This window comes from Eurytemora carolleeae, unplaced genomic scaffold (genome assembly GCF_000591075.1).
Source record: "Eurytemora carolleeae unplaced genomic scaffold, Eaff_2.0 scaffold99, whole genome shotgun sequence".
Lineage (NCBI taxonomy): Eukaryota > Metazoa > Arthropoda > Copepoda > Calanoida > Temoridae > Eurytemora > Eurytemora carolleeae.
The window spans coordinates 194510-210515 of record NW_019396154.1 but is presented as its reverse complement, the minus strand read 5'-3'; the positions used below and the strand labels follow the sequence as shown (position 1 = coordinate 210515).

Here is a 16006-nt window from a genome sequence, read left to right as displayed (position 1 = left end):
TTTTCACTGGAGGGATTCCGTTATCCTTCCTAGGACTTTAAAATTTCACTGGAAGGATTCAGATATCCTTCATGGGGGTTTATAATTCCACTGGAGGGATTCAGTTATCCTTCCTAGGAGTTTAAAATTCCACTGGAGGGATTCAGATATCCTTCATGGGGGTTTATAATTCCACTGGAGGAATTCAGTTATCCTTCCAAGGGGCTTATAATTTCACTGGAGGGATTCAGTTATCCTTCCTAGGGGTTTAAAATTCCACTGGAAGGATTAAGATGTCCTTCCGGGTGGGTTATAATTCCACTGGAGGGATTCAGATATCCTTCCTAGGGGTTTATAATTCCACTGGAGGGATTCAGTTATCCTTCAAAGGGGTTTATAATTCCACTGGAGGGATTCAGTTATCCTTCCTAGGTAAATTGTAAAAAGCATTTTTTGAAACCCCTCCAGTGAAAATAAAATCCCTCCGGTGGTCTCCAGTAGAATCGAAATCTTACTACGAACTTCTTTGGGTCGATCAAAAGCGCTTTTTTATCGCATTCAGCCTATACCCCCTGTCATTTTAATGGGTTTTTGAAATCAAAATACATTAATAAATATCGGAAAATGTCAAAACATTACTTTTTATGTCTACATTGTGTTGAAATGGTTCAAACTTTATGGGGAGTCCGCCCCATGCAAGAGTCTGCCCATGCATGACACCGGAGAGAGACACAATTTGCGTACATTTGTTTCGGGGGTTTCTGTTCATAGTTCCTTGACTTAGACAAAGGTTTAATTGGTACCGATGTAAGTCGGATATTAACAAAAAGCGAGTTACTTGAAAAAAAGTCTCCAATCTCTCTTTGATATACTTCCATATATGTACTATCTTGTGGTGCAAGGTACAAGGTGGATTTTGGTTAATCCTAACCATACATAGTACTAAAATATTCTCTTAGCGACCAAATATTCAGAAAATAGAACATATGTCAGAAAAATAATCATTATGCATTTAATGCATTGGATAGTTAAATTCGCAAGCGTTTAATGAACTGAACTAAACAGTTTATTCTTTTATTGGAAAATTGGAAAAGAATTTTTTTAGAGCATTAAACACTTCAAATTGTCGTTTTTTAATAGAGAAAAAAGGCGTTTTCATCATCCAGACCATATGAACCAGAAAACTCTAAAAGAAGAAGACGACAATTCGACTAAAATGAATGACTTTAAATAGTCCAAAGGAAATGAGACACATAAATTGTACAGTGTAAACCCCGTTTACTTAATTAGTGATTTAAGAAGTGACTAGTAAAATTATTTTCTTTGTAACAACATCAAATACAATTAAGTTTTGCTTAAATGTCGTCTTCCAATTCCATTTTTTTCTGGTTCTCATTAGCTGAAGTAATATTTTAGATTTCAGATAATTTAGCGATATGGATTATGAATTTCTCTGAATCAAATAAACAAGCCTTCTTCACTTTTCTTTAAAACAATCTGAGCCACGTCAAAATAAATTAATTTTTCGAATTTTTTAAAATATTAAAATAAAATACAAAAAAACACTTGGTAGAAACATTTATTTCAAAGGTAATACAAATACTTACAAATTATTCCAATTTAAAAAAACAAGTTAGAACATGTAGAGATTTGATTGTATAAAAACAAAAAAAACCGCAAGCTGATTTAAGATAGAAGGATTATGTGGCTTGGATACATATATATTTTTTACCACTTTAAACAAGTTTGATGTAGATTATAAGTAATAATTTTTGAAAAAACTTTAATTTACTATTGTTTACACTCGAGCACATTTTTAATTCTCTAAAAAGGATTTCATTTTTGGAATGAGTCTGACAAAATAAAATTGTCAATTTTAAACTATGAGAAATTTACATTGTAACTAAATATGAACCAACTTTCTTCTAATGAACAAAGATACGAAATGTAAATTAAAAACGCTCAATTATTCTGTATAACAGAAATAACATTTTATCATTTACTAATAATTAATAATATTTTGCATAATATTATCATTAATATTATTATTAATAATAATTTTTATGGCGATTGATTTAACAATTAAATTGTAAATCTGCGCTAACTGTTAGCTAACTATGAAACTGTTAATCTGCGCTTACTGTTAGCTAACTATGAAACTGTTAATCTGCGCTAACGGTTAGCTAACTATGAAACTATTAATCTGCGCTAACTGTTAGCTAACTATGAAACTGTTAATCTGCGCTAACTGTTTGCTAACTATGAAACTGTTAATTTGCGCTAACTGTTTGCTAACTATGAAACTGTTAATCTGCGCTAACTGTTAGCTAACTATGAAACTGTTAATCTGCGCTAACTGTTTGCTAACTATGAAACTGTTAATCTGCGCTAACTGTTTGCTAACTATGAAACTGTTAATCTGCGCTAACTGTTTACTAACTATGAAACTGTTAATCTGCGTAGAATCTTGCATGAAACTTCTGCACTGCTTTCGCCAGACCCCTAAAACATACCATTTGTCGATTAAATCTTTTTGTCAAATTAAACAATTTATTTTTGGAAGGCCCAGAAACGGAATGTTGTAAAAAGTAAAAACCTTGAAAATTTCTTTCTCACTTTGGAGCTAAATCTCGACTCTCCAGGAATCTCAATCTAAAATGAATAAAGAGAATCTTTCTGTTAAACCAACTCTTTCCTTCGGAGAAAAACTTGACCAACATATATGAATGCACTTAGAATAATGAGTGGGATCTGAGATTGGTAGACCGGCCTAATTATGGTTGTCCGCAGTAGTGAAAATTACATTTCCAAAATGTCTAAAGTAATTGTTGTAAAGTAAGAATTAAATCATTGCAAATCTTAAAGCTAGGCTTCTTTTTTGAATTTGTACAGTCACTTTGAATTTGAAGTATGGAATATTGAACACTCTCAGAAGTCTGATTTGATTTGGTTTATGAGTAAGTTGTTGTTGCTGAACAATTTCATCACTTTGGACAACGTTAAACAAAATTCCATCGTTCTGTTCTACACAATTAAAGTTTTGAAAAATGACCGGCGTTTCTTTAAAAGAGTATCTATCGTTGAATAAAACTCCCAAATTTCCTTTTTGGGGTCAATAAATTTGAAATTTGTGTAGATTTCAATTTAAAAATTAGAAATGATGAGACTAATCATCTGATAAAAATATGTTTATCCTAAAAATTAATATCTACAAAAATTTTCTATCCCATTGGGAAATCTTGGTTTCGATCGTTTCAATAACGAGTTTTATGACGATACTCAGAAATACGAGTAAAAAACGAACAATGTTAACACCTTGAAAAGTCAAAAAATCAAAATAAGAATACGAAAAGTTGTGATATTCATGAAGGATAAAAACGGTGAGACCCAGTAAACTGTGGAATATGAAGATGAACGTTAAACTCAATTCATGTTCTTAAATAGTCAAATGAATATGAACAGAGATATATTTCACTTTTAAAGCTACTGATACAACTGCAAGCTATATAACAACACTAAATACATTTAAGATTGCTTAAATGTCGTCTTCATATTCTATATTCTTATGGGGGTCACTGTAGATAATCAAATTAAACCTGAATAGAATCTATCTCCCCTCCTCTACTTGATCCATAAACCTTAATAATAATATATAAAATAATGATATCACTGGAGAAACACGAAAACACCAGTAGTTTGGACCATATATGAATAAAAAATTATAGATATAAATGAACATTAAAAAAAGATGTATTCATCATTAGCTTGAGTAACCGGCGTTGCCCCAGTTTAAAAGTAAATTTAAATTTAGTTTAGCCTACGCAACTCCCATGGGTGATCTAAAAAATGTCAGCCAATTTTCCAGCGAAGAGCTTTACTATAAAGATATCACGGGCAGCCGTAGTACATTTGAATTTCCGAGCCGGGTCAACCTTTCCGGTGTCAGTTTGTACTGTATCGCCCGGACATTGGGTGAATAACGTAGACACTCAATAGGACTAGCCGGTGCAACAAGGTTGACGCGGTCAGACTTTAGGTTGAATTTACTTTTACTAAAGGGCCGAGGTGCGTGATATAGGTAGTGAAATATCTAGTTTAATGGTGGGATTACCAGTATCTGTGGAAATTACGTAAAAAGGAGTTTTTAGACGCTTCTGTCAGAGTTGTGAAGTTGACCCCCCTTAACAAAATTCATATTGACCTGTGTAATAAACCCTCCTGTATAATATCTCTGTTTGCCTGCAGTTAGGATTGTTTTGGTAAGTTTCGGTATTTTTTCACACTTTTAAAAGATTACATAAAATCTGAGAAACAGTTTTGTCACAAACTCTGATTTTCTAATCCCTATATCTTTGGAATCCCATGTCGATGTAGACTATAGATATTTTAAACTATTGATTCTGTTTGATCAAATGATCTAAGTTTGAAAAATCACAGGTTTTTTACGATTAGGTTGCAAAGATATAGGGGTGAGACCATTATAGTTTGTGGCAGAGACTCAATTTCTTTCAAAAATTTTGACTCAAAACATTTGGAATTTTACATTATGCCAAATTTTAACCCCGAGAGAAAAACCGGATCTTAAGATAACATATTTAAACATATTGTAAACATATTGTAACGTTTGATAAAAGCTAAGTTTAATAGTATAATGTTTTGAAATGTTGTTTTATTAAAATTTGTTGAAAAAATGTGCAAAACAATTAATCCACCTGGAGCATGCTGACGAGGGGATGGAACTGCCTAATCAATATTATATTTCATTTTAATCAAAATAATAATCATAAAATTATTTTATTTTTAACCAATATTTTCATTGTTCCAACTAATATTCAAAAAGCGCAAGGAAATTATTTGTGCATCCCCAGCGACCACAATTTTCCGTCTCCAAACCGACCTGCAGTCAGGTTAAATTTGATAAAACCCCACTTTATTGTCTTGGTACTTTTAGACTACTTTACTTTTACAGCTTGCAAAAACAGCAGTAAAGTTGTAATATGTTTAATAACCAAGTTAGATAGTTAGATTGTTATAATTAAATAATAACTGAAATTATTTTGCTTAAAATATGGGATGCATTATTGGAAATGTAAAATGTAAGAAAAAGTAAGGGAAGAAAGGTAGATTTAGATGTAGATTTAATGCATATTTCAGTTTTCAAAGCCAAAATAATTCAATTATTTATCTTATTTTCAGCTAAGCTTTAAATTTTTCCTCAATAAGGAACTGAGAATTTGTACACAACTCTAAATTTTTAACACATAAATCTTTGCAACCTGATAGTGCAAACCTTTCATTTGACAAATTTTGACTGCAAAATTTAAAGCTTGAAATATTCAAATGGATAAAATTTGACTATGAGACAAGTGCTCAGTTCCTTTTCCAAATATATGAAATAAATTACCTTGTATCCTTCTTCTTCTAGAAGTGCTCCAAAACTAAGATCCCCGTGTAGTAATTCCTCTATTGATAACCCTTAATAATTACCAAGAATTAAATAAAGATTGAAAATATCTAAATGGAGAAATTATTCAATAAATGCTAAGAAGCTGTTATTTTTTCCTCGGACATCATAAAACTTTAAAGTTCGAGGATTTTTTTCTGCTAAAATTGGAGAATTTCAAAAATGTTGAACATCAACCTTTTCCCAAGAAATTTTGTTTTCAATTTTGACTTTACACTGCAATACACACATCACCAACCCAGGGTCCAAACGCGGATACAGGGGGGAGGAGGGGGAAGGTTAAGGTGACGAAGACCTCTTGAAAAGGGGGGTGGCAAGAGTATCATTTGACCCCCCTTTTCTACAGATTAACGGAAAAATTTACTGCAACATCTTTCGAGCAGATACTTTAAGATGCTTTAACAAAACATTTCGTAATTCATAGATAAATCGAGATAGTTTTATTCATAGATAAATCGAGATAGTTTTATTCATAGATAAATCGAGATAGTTTTATTCATAGATAAATCGAGATAGTTTTATTTTTCGTCAATCCGATACATTTTAAGTTTTAACCAACGCTGCAAGTAATTGAATTCGATTCTTTCCTATACTTAGTTAAAACTTAAGTTTATTTTGATTTCAGCATTGAAACACATTATAGATTTTATCAATATTTCTTATAAGAATTTATAGTGGATTAAATAAGAAAATAATATCAAAGGTTTACGACATTGGGGTCCATAGGGATTAGAAAATCAGAGTTTGTGGCAAAGACTGAATTCCTTTAGATGTTACTGACCTTCCAGAAAGAAATCTATCAATTCATATGTTCTAATCTAACCTGTTGTTTTCGCAAGGTTAAGTATGCTGGAATTCCTTTTCCTGAAACATGAAGAATAAGATTTAAGGATTTATTCTTTACTTTCTTAATTGTAAAAGAACTGATTACTTGCCTAAACCTCTAATTTAAACATACTTTCACCTGAACTGAAGACATAGATCTTTGATTTTTCAAATTATGATTAAAAGGTGAATTTTTAAATATTTTTGAAAGTTTACACCACCAGGTAAGGGTTTTCATGCGCAAAACTTGTTGTTCACTTTCAGGAAAATTTAACCAAAGGAATTGAGCCTTTGTAACAAAATTAAATATTTAAACCCCAATATCTTTAGAAACCGATGTTGTAAACCTTTGATATTTCAAACTCGATTATTTGATTTAACAGAATACATAGTTTGAAATCTCTAAGGTCTGCAACATTTGGTTCCAAAGATATAGTGATTAGAAAATCAGAGTTTGTGGCGAAGACTCAATTCCCTTTGTTAAAAATTCTTCTTTAATTAAAAAAGAATATGTTTGTAAGTTAATGATAAAAAACATTCTGTGAGAAAATGCACATCTATTGCTATACATGCATGCATAAACTGGATAAATACATACAAAGATAAACTGGAAAAATAATAATGCGCTTTTTTATGTGGCATGTAACAAAATAAAATTTTGAATTTGTACACCTAAAGAGCACGTTTGAGCTATTTTTGTGAATATTGCAAATTAAACCCTAAACCAGGTTACAAAGATATTGGGAATTTAAAACCATAAATAAAGGTAGTAAATCAATTTCTTTGCATGTATAGTTATCCAAGTATCTTTGTTTCCTACTTTAGAAACAAGGGCAAATTTTACAGATCTTTCCAAATTCTTCTAAGTACAAGTTTTTTACATTTACAACTTGAAAGATAAAAAAACGAGTAAATCGTTGAAATGACAAATATGATGTGAACTAGCCTATTTTTGTAAAATTAGAAACATTTCCATCACTACTCTAGTACTTTGATGAATTGTTTGTTTAGGAAAAATAACAACAACAATAAGAATAATAAATAGAATTTGCAACATTAATTATCTAAACCATTTGTATTATTTGTTGAAGAACCTGAAGACGGAATATTAATGGTCTCTCTATTTATAAAGTTTAAAAATTAAAAAAGATGGTATTGTAGAGGAAAGGATATGAAATCCCCGAAAGAGGATTATGAAATCCGCAGATTAGTGGTGTCGGATCTTGGAACCAGAGAAGACCTACTTAAATTCCTCTCCTTTTATGCACTCTTTATTTATTATGTAATTATATCTAGAAGCAATAAATGTACTTCTAAAGTATTCTTAATATTGTGGTTTCTCTATATCAAAGACGAAATTGTGAAAATTTAAGACTTTTTAATCAAGAAAAAAGACGATACAGTCCACATTATTGATCAGATATTGGATTAAAAGTTACCATTGGGAATCGTACATGACCGTCTTGAAGGGTCACTTAAAGTTACAAGAACAGTCCCATTAAAGATCATTGTCAGTTCTATCATTTTTAAGATTTACCTGTACTTCCCAGCATTAAGTTCAGATTTATAAATAAGGTATCCTAACTCTACACTATTCTAGAAAAAAGAAAATATATCCTAACTACAGATTATTCTAGAACAAACAAACAAACAAGTAAAAGTAATTGATTCTAACTCTACACTATTCTAGAACAAACAAACAATTAAAAATAAGGTATCCTAACTCTACACTATTCTAGAACAAACAAACAATTAAAAATAAGGTATCCTAACTCTACACTATTCTAGAACAAACAAACAATTAAAAAATAAGGTATCCTAACTCCATACTATTCTAGAACAAACAAACAAACAAACAATTAAAAATAAGGTATCCTAACTCTACACTATTCTAGAACAAACAAACAATTAAAAATAAGGTATCCTAACTCTGCACTATTCTAGAACAAACAAACAATAAAAGCTAAGGTATCCTAACTCTACACTATTCTAGAACAAACAAACAAACAAACAATTAAAAATAAGGTATCCTAACACTACACTATTCTAGAACAAACAAACAAACAAACAATTATAAATAATGTATTCTAACACTACACTATTCTAGAACAAAAAAAAAAAAAAACATTTAAAAATAAGGTATCATAACTCTACACTATTCTAGAACAAACAAACAGTTAAAAATAAGGATTATTTAATTAATTAATAAGTATTAAATATATAAAATTAACCTGTTTATGGTTTTGTCCGTGAATATCTAAAAGAAGGCCCCTCCCTCCAATTTTCTAAAATAATTAAACTAAATTCTTTTTTGAATGAGAAAGTAATTTTGGATTCGAATGAAAAAAAATTCCAAATAAACTTACTTTTGAGGCTTTTCTTATGAATTCATGATATTCATTATATGCTATCTCACTGAATCACAATTATGCTTTAAAACTGGTGAACAGGAATTAGGATGAAAGGGCCAAGGACAGAATTTAATGAATTTGAACTTAAAAGGAATTGAGTTTTTGCCTCAAATTATAATTTTCTAATTCTTATAAATTGCAAATTAATGATATAAACCTTTAATATTTCAAACTTCTAACAGAATAAATCATAGTTTGAAATATCAGAGGTCTACAACATCGGGGTTCCAAGAAATAGGGATTAGAATATCAAAGTCAGTTCCTTAGAATCACCGATTCAAGTCCTTCCTTTAACTTTGAATCTGTGGTTCAAATTTGAACCGGCAGTATGCAGTTCAGACGGTAGCTCAAATTCAATAAATTCAGTCCCAGCTTTATGTAGAAATACATTTAAATCGACCGCTTACACAAATAACTAAATATACATGCCAGAAAAAAATTGGAATCAATCGTGGGCATTTTTCGATTTGAAATTCAATTATAAGTAGTTTTCGTGTATGTATCTCACGTAATTTCTTTTTCACCAACACTCACTTTTATTTAAATTTTTTCTATTTCCCTGCAGTGTAAAAATAAGCTAAAATGGTGAAAAACAAGAATTACGGTGTTGCATTTCTTCAATCCATGTTTTCCCGTCTAACTTCTGCGAAGCAAACTGCAACTACACAAACTAGCTCAACTTTATATTTTGTTTACTTTTGATTAAACTAAATTGAGTCTTATCCCGGTAAAAATAAAGTTATCTTTCTGTTTTTTTATTTTAAAGTTTTAAAACTAGCAAATATTGAAAATAAAATCAATGCAGATTGCACACAAAATTTGGGCCCGATCGGTTCAGCCGTTTTGACGTTTATTGGATACAAACAAAACATACAAACACCCTCCCAGACAAGCAAAGTTTATATAGATGTAGGATGTAGGATTTTCATCTAACGTAAAATATAATTTAATTACACGTGTTATACAAAATTTAAGCATAATTTTTCCTGTCCGAATCTTCTGAGCTTAATGCTACAGTTTGCGGTCTATTTGGATCCAGTTTGGACCTAAACAGTCAAAATATAAAAGCAACGAAAATGGGGCATTTTTTGTATCAATGACCTCCTTAGGTCATTGATATCTGTATGTCATGACATCCATGATCATCTGAGGTCAAAAAAAGTCTTAAAATGGCATCGGAACACCAATAAACCTATGATTTGATGCCTCACATGACTTATTTTCATTGATATCATATTGTGACCTCTAGAGGTCATAAATATCTGAAGGTCACGACCTCCAGGATCATCTGAAATCAAAAAGGTCTCAGAATAAAATCAGAACACCAAAAAACCTATGATTTGACACCTCACATGACCCATTTACATTGATTTAATATTTTGACCTTTTTAGAGGTCGTTATTGAAGGGAGGTCAAACTAGAGGTCGAATGTATGTGTCAATATCAGGACATGCTTTATGGGGTAGCAAAAAATTTGAAAACATGTCTGATTAACTTAAAATAAGTGAATTAGAGAGAAAAGGTGGTATTTTCCCATATTTTCTGAATTCATTGACGTCAAATTGGAAGTCAATGAACTCCAATCCCAAATTTTCTTCGTACTCCATGTAGATTTCAGCCTTCTATCCCAATTTTTAGGACCAAACGCAGCATGTACAAAATTTGGTGTCACAAAGTGTCAAATTGCCCCCCGGGCCCCCCTTGTGGATCAATACTTGATCTCTTCATTTACTTTATCTCTGCAAGCTACACTTTCGACACAGGGATCGAAAACAAAGTTTTATGAATCAGGGTTGATTATACTATATTATACAGATTCTAAAGACCTTGGCTGATGTTTTTTGAGATTCCCTTGAAATAAAAGTTTATGAATCAAAACAATATAATATTTTTCTAAAAATATTAAAATCTTACACTTGTATCCAATATTCAATATATTTTGTATTGTAAATAAAATTACGCTGTCACCTGTGCAGATTTGAAAGGATAACATGAGGTTTAAAACTGGTCAGATCTGTGTAGTCCTTCGATAGTTGTTTTCCTGAAAAATTTTTGGTGTACTAAGTTATATTTGAATTCAGTTAGAGTATGTTCAAAGGTTCCTTTTTGGGGATTTTTAACACTATTTTGGGGAATTTTTTAATTGTATTTTTAGGGATTTTTTTGTATTGTTTTTGGAGGATTTTAGACATTAGTTATTGGTAAGATAAGATATAAAGAAATAGTTACCTATCTGCAAAGTATATTTATCTGCACAAATATCAATTTTAGTTCTAGATCTACATCTTCTCCTCTCCTCCTCCCCCTCCTCATATTCACCATTAGGGTCTGGATGTACTCTGCAAACGGACAAAATTTAATATTAATCATTCTCTTTAACAAAAAGTTGTAACATACAACCAGGGACGGATCAACTGTAATTTATCTCGGGAAAGATTTAAGAGGACTCCCCACTGAACACTTCGGTTCTTTTGAAGTACCAGGCTTTTAGGCAGCGTTGATTAAGTTGAAAAGTATGCATACAGGTTATAGGGAGTGTCTGGCTAGGCATGGTAGTTAAGCTGAGAATTTAGTATTGTATAGAGAATTTTTTCATGATTGATTTGAGACCTTTCAGACGTTTTTAAGGTGCATATTTGTTCAGCAAGAGCGCAAATTCAATCTTTAAAATCCTCATAGATTGTCCATTTTAGAGGGATAGTTTTAAGAATCGTTTTTTAAGTATTCAATAACGACCACGAAAAATGCAACAGAAATTCCACAGTTAACAAATTAGTTGTTAAGGCACAGGTTGAGAAGATAAAAATTAACTCTTATCTTTGAAAATAAGTAATATTATTTAGTTATTCTGAATTTGAAGAAATCTGCGAACAAATTCGCAAAGAATAAGATATTCAAAATAATGATGGAAAAGAAATAATCAATTCTATCCCGTTTGAGAAATATGATCCTAAACTGTAGAATTTTTGTTCGCCGTCGTTAATGAATAATTTTAATAAAACCGATACCCAAAATCATCCCTCCAAAATGGACATTCAATAATAGGGATTTAAAATATTAATTTTGCGCTCTTGATTATCAAATATGCACCTTAAAAACGTCTGATCTAATTGGTTGAAATAAGTCATTTTTTTCTCTACTATAGTGCATTCTAAGTTCAACTACCATGCGTCTTATATCTAGCCCGACACAGCTCCTGCATAAATATTCTACCTGTCTTTTATAAAATCCGGTTTTAAGGTCCCTCCATGAGGGATTGACAGAATAATATTTGTGTTCCCAGGATGATACTAAACAAAACAGAATAATATATATTTGTGTTCCCAGGGTGATACTAAAACAAAACAGAATACTATTTATGTTCCCAGGATGATACTAAAACAAAACAGAATAATATTTATGTTCTTAAACAAAATAGAATAGTATTTGTGTTCCCAGGATGATACTAAACAAACAGAAGAATATTTATGTTCCCAGGATGATACTAAACAAAATAGAATAATATTTGCGTTCCCAGGATGATACTAAAACAAAACAGAATAATATTTGTGTTCCCAGGATGATACTAAAACAAAGAATAATATGTATGTTCCCAGGATTATACTGAAAAAATGGTTATTCATGTTCCCAGGATGATACTAAACAAAACAGAATAGTATGTATGTTTCCAGGATGATACTAAAAACAAAACAGAATAGTATGTATGTTTCCAGGATGATACTAAAACAAAACAGAATAATATTTATGTTCCCAGGATGATACTAAAACAAAACAGAAAAATATTTATGTTCTCGGGAATATACTTTGGGGACTCTATATTTTCTACATTCAATGTTATGTTCCCAGGATGGTGCTGAAAAATATCAGAATGTATGTTCCTTGGAATGATACTGTAACAAAACAGACTACTACTATGCGTAAAACTAACTAAAACAAAGTAGATTCTGCAAGCAATCTTGTGAAAAATACTAGTTTGCATTATATGACTATTTTAGTAGATTGGTGTTCACTCTGGCAGCCACCTTAACCTCAACTAACCTCCACGAATCCATGCAGTCCAACCTCCATTTTCAGTTCTCCAGTCTGCATCAATTTATCTTAATAGTTCTATTAACATTTTGAATACTGTCATATTACTTCTTGGTTGTCCATGATGCAAAGTCACAAAAGTTTATATTTGAAGAAGGAATCTTAAAGGGAGTGACCGGCTATGTAAGGTAGTTGAACTGAGTATGCAGTGTTGTGGAAAACTTCTTTCGGATTCATTTGAGACATATTAAACTTTTTAATGTTCTGTAAATCCTGAGTTTGAGCGCAAATTCGACGTTCAAAACTCCTACTTTGGGGGTGGATACGTTTTCAGAATTAGTTTTTTTATTATTAAATAACGACGACATAAAATGTAAAAAAGTTCTACAATAAACTACAGACGTTATGTATATGAACATGTTGAGAAGATAAAAATCAATCTTATCATCGAAAATAAGATTATTCAATTATTAGTTTCTATTTTCTCATTATTCTGGTTTCTCATTGTTCACAAAGATTTTCTGCAGATATTCTAGAATTATTATTGAAAAAACGACATTTGAAGAATTTGAAGAAATCTGCGAAAAAATTCAAAGAAAAAAAGAAATTCAATATAATAATGAAAACGAAATAATCGATTTCAGCATTGATTTATCAATTTATTTATTTTTAGAAATATGTTCCTAACAATTTAATTAGATTACTATATAATTTTTACTTGATTAAAAAAACTAATTCTGAAAACGTATCTACCCCCGAAGTAGGAGTTTTAAACGTCGAATTTGCGCTCAAACTCATGATTTACAGATCTTTAAAAAGTTTAATATGTCTCAAATGAATCCGAAAGAAGTTTTCCACAACACTGCATACTCAGTTCAACTACCTTACATAGCCGGTCACTCCCTTTAAGAAATCCAATATGATCAAACAAATATTACAAAAAGATTGACGTTAAAAGTTCTACTAAATTTGGGAGTGGCATGTTACGATCCACAACACTGCCCTTTTATAACCGTGTCGTCTTTATTATATTGAAAAATGCTAAAATATCGTATCTTTTCTAATCGATGAAAAATAATATTCAAGAGAAATGAAAATAATAATGAAATAAATTTGAATTCTCAACCTTTATGTGGTAACAATGTCTGGAATTCTTTCTAAATTCTTAATCATATTATCAATGTTATTTCTGCTTAAAGGGAGTGTTCGCGAAAAAGGAAAGGGGGCATAGGCTTACGTCAAAAAATAATCGCTTTTGATCGCTGCTAATCTTATTTCTATCTGTTGCGTCTTCATTTTTGATTTTGTTTTTTAAATGAAATTCGCTGGCGCTGGATTTTCAAAAATTTCATGAAAATATGGAAACGTCGTCTTCATTATTAAAAATCCTCGAAGCAGGAATAAATGTTTACAAAAGTAACTCTCATATCATGAAACATAAAAAATGTTATGAAATATCAACTTTACACAAATCCGTCGAAAATTATCGATGATTATTGGTTGTAATATCTGAATGAGTTGTTTGGAATTAAGTTGAACTTTTTACGATCCGAGTAAATTGCATCTTTCTGAATTTGTATGGGCGCTATGTTCTTCATGCAGTATAAAGTAGTTTTTAACAATTTTCTCTTTATAGACGCAACAGATTTAAGTAAGATTAGTAGCAATCAAAAGCGCTTATTTTTCGCCGTAAGCCTATACCCCCTTTCATTTTTCGCGAACACTCCCTTTTTTAAACGATAGGGATTTACAATGTAAACTTCAGGTATTAGAATTGATGCTAGAAATTGTTTTTGCACTCTATTAGCTCACTTAAATAATGCCAATTCCTTTAAAGAGGCAGTTCACTTTATACCTGCACTGTGTGACCAGCGAACTGCTATAAAAAGCAAACTTATAGTTATTAAAACAGGCATAAATCTTAGTAAACTTAATCTACGCATTCAATCAAATCTGAAAATACACTTTTTATAATGATATGATGATTAATAATAATAATAATAATGAAAATAATAACAATGATAATAATAATAATAATAATAAAAATAATAATAATAATAATAATAATAATAATTTTCTGATACCCCTTTCCAACTTACACCCCTCCTAACTATAGGACTCTCCGGATTTTTTTAGATGTATTGAAGAAATTAACAAAGATGATTTACCAGCCAACTCTACATAGCACAAATATACCTCAGGATGATGGCCTAGAATTCTGTAGAGAAGCTCTTGAAGGCAGAACTGATAAATCTATCCCTACGTCATTTTTGATTGAGCTGCTAAACATTTTGTTTGACAAATAACATATTTGAATTTGGTGGTAAACTGTACAAACAATTGATAGGAACAGCAATGGGAATACATTCAGCCCCTTCCTATGCAAACATTTGTATGGCTAAGCTTGATAATCAAATTGTGAAACTTGCAAATACATACAAAATAACTAATGAGTGCCCCCTGAAGACCTGGAAAAGATTTCTGGATGATTGTTTTGGAATCTGGACAGATTCTATTGGGAAATAATATATCAATTCCTGGATGATATCATTAAAATTCATCCTAGTATCAAGTTTACTCTAGAACATAGTTCTCAATTTTATTGTGGTTTAAAGGATGAACATGACTGTTGGTGCCACAGAACAAAAAGTATTGCATTCCTTGACACAAATTTACATTGAAGATGGAAAAATCACAACAGACCTTTACCGTACCTACTTCCCATCTTGCCACCCAGCACATATTTCTAACAACATACCTTATACAGCATTGTACGAATTTGCAGCAAACCAGAACTTTGGGATGCACAATTCTCAAAACTAATGGATTTTCTTCTCAGCAGGGATTACAATTCTTCAATTGTGGACTCTGCTATAGTCTGAGCTAAAGCTATGCCTAGAGAAGTTGCTTTAAAGAAATGGAGTAAAAGGAGAATCTCTATAATCTCTATCTCATTTAATCCTTAACTGCCTTGTATCTCCTCTATCGTACAGAAACATTGGAGAACAATGGTCTAGGATCCTTGGATGAAGGAGGTTTTTCAAAAATCACCTATGTGAGAGAACGTGTTGGTACATTAGAAAACTCCATAAAAACCAGCCTACAGGATCGAAAACATTTTAACCTTCCTGGACATGAACTCTACCATCTAAAAGTTAGCGTACTAAAGACGGTTTGGGACCTTGGGAGAAGTTTACTTGAAGTACAATAATCTCAATACATTAGAAAGGAACTGAGTTTTTACCACAAATTCTGATTTTCTAATCCCTATATCTTTGCAGTCTGATGATGTAAACTA

General features: G+C 31.2%; 1 protein-coding gene across 3 annotated transcripts; it reads right to left on the bottom strand.

The window, feature by feature from the left end:
• Positions 1–1544: 1544 nt before the first annotated feature.
• Positions 1545–14657, bottom strand: LOC111696624 (uncharacterized). 3 transcript variants are annotated; one of them, XM_023466279.1, is made up of 16 exons: positions 14564–14657; positions 12718–12776; positions 11893–11969; positions 10909–11018; positions 10648–10720; positions 9666–9725; positions 8635–8683; positions 8500–8553; positions 7806–7864; positions 6267–6307; positions 5384–5454; positions 4692–4722; positions 4181–4218; positions 3576–3617; positions 2576–2631; positions 1545–2481 (listed from the first exon to the last, which is right to left on the bottom strand). In XM_023466279.1, exons 1-16 carry the CDS (start codon positions 14649–14651, stop codon positions 2430–2432), a joined length of 960 nt encoding a protein of 319 aa, XP_023322047.1. In that variant the 5' UTR covers positions 14652–14657; the 3' UTR covers positions 1545–2429. The 3 variants fall into 3 exon arrangements, with proteins under 3 accessions (XP_023322047.1, XP_023322048.1, XP_023322050.1); XM_023466280.1 differs by having other exon boundaries at positions 12718–12786; positions 14564–14648; XM_023466282.1 differs by having other exon boundaries at positions 12718–12762; positions 14564–14648.
• Between the last annotated feature and the right edge of the window lie 1349 nt (positions 14658–16006).

Coding starts and splice junctions, on each gene's coding strand:
- LOC111696624 (XM_023466279.1), bottom strand. CDS start 14,651: ATGCGTAGATTAAGTTTACTAAGATTTATGCCTGTTTTAATAACTATA. Junction 8,684..9,665: donor AGCTCAGAAGATTCGGACAG/GAAAAATTATGC, acceptor ATTGTGATTCAG/TGAGATAGCATATAATGAAT. Junction 7,865..8,499: donor ACGGACAAAACCATAAACAG/GTTAATTTTATA, acceptor TCTTTTTTCTAG/AATAGTGTAGAGTTAGGATA.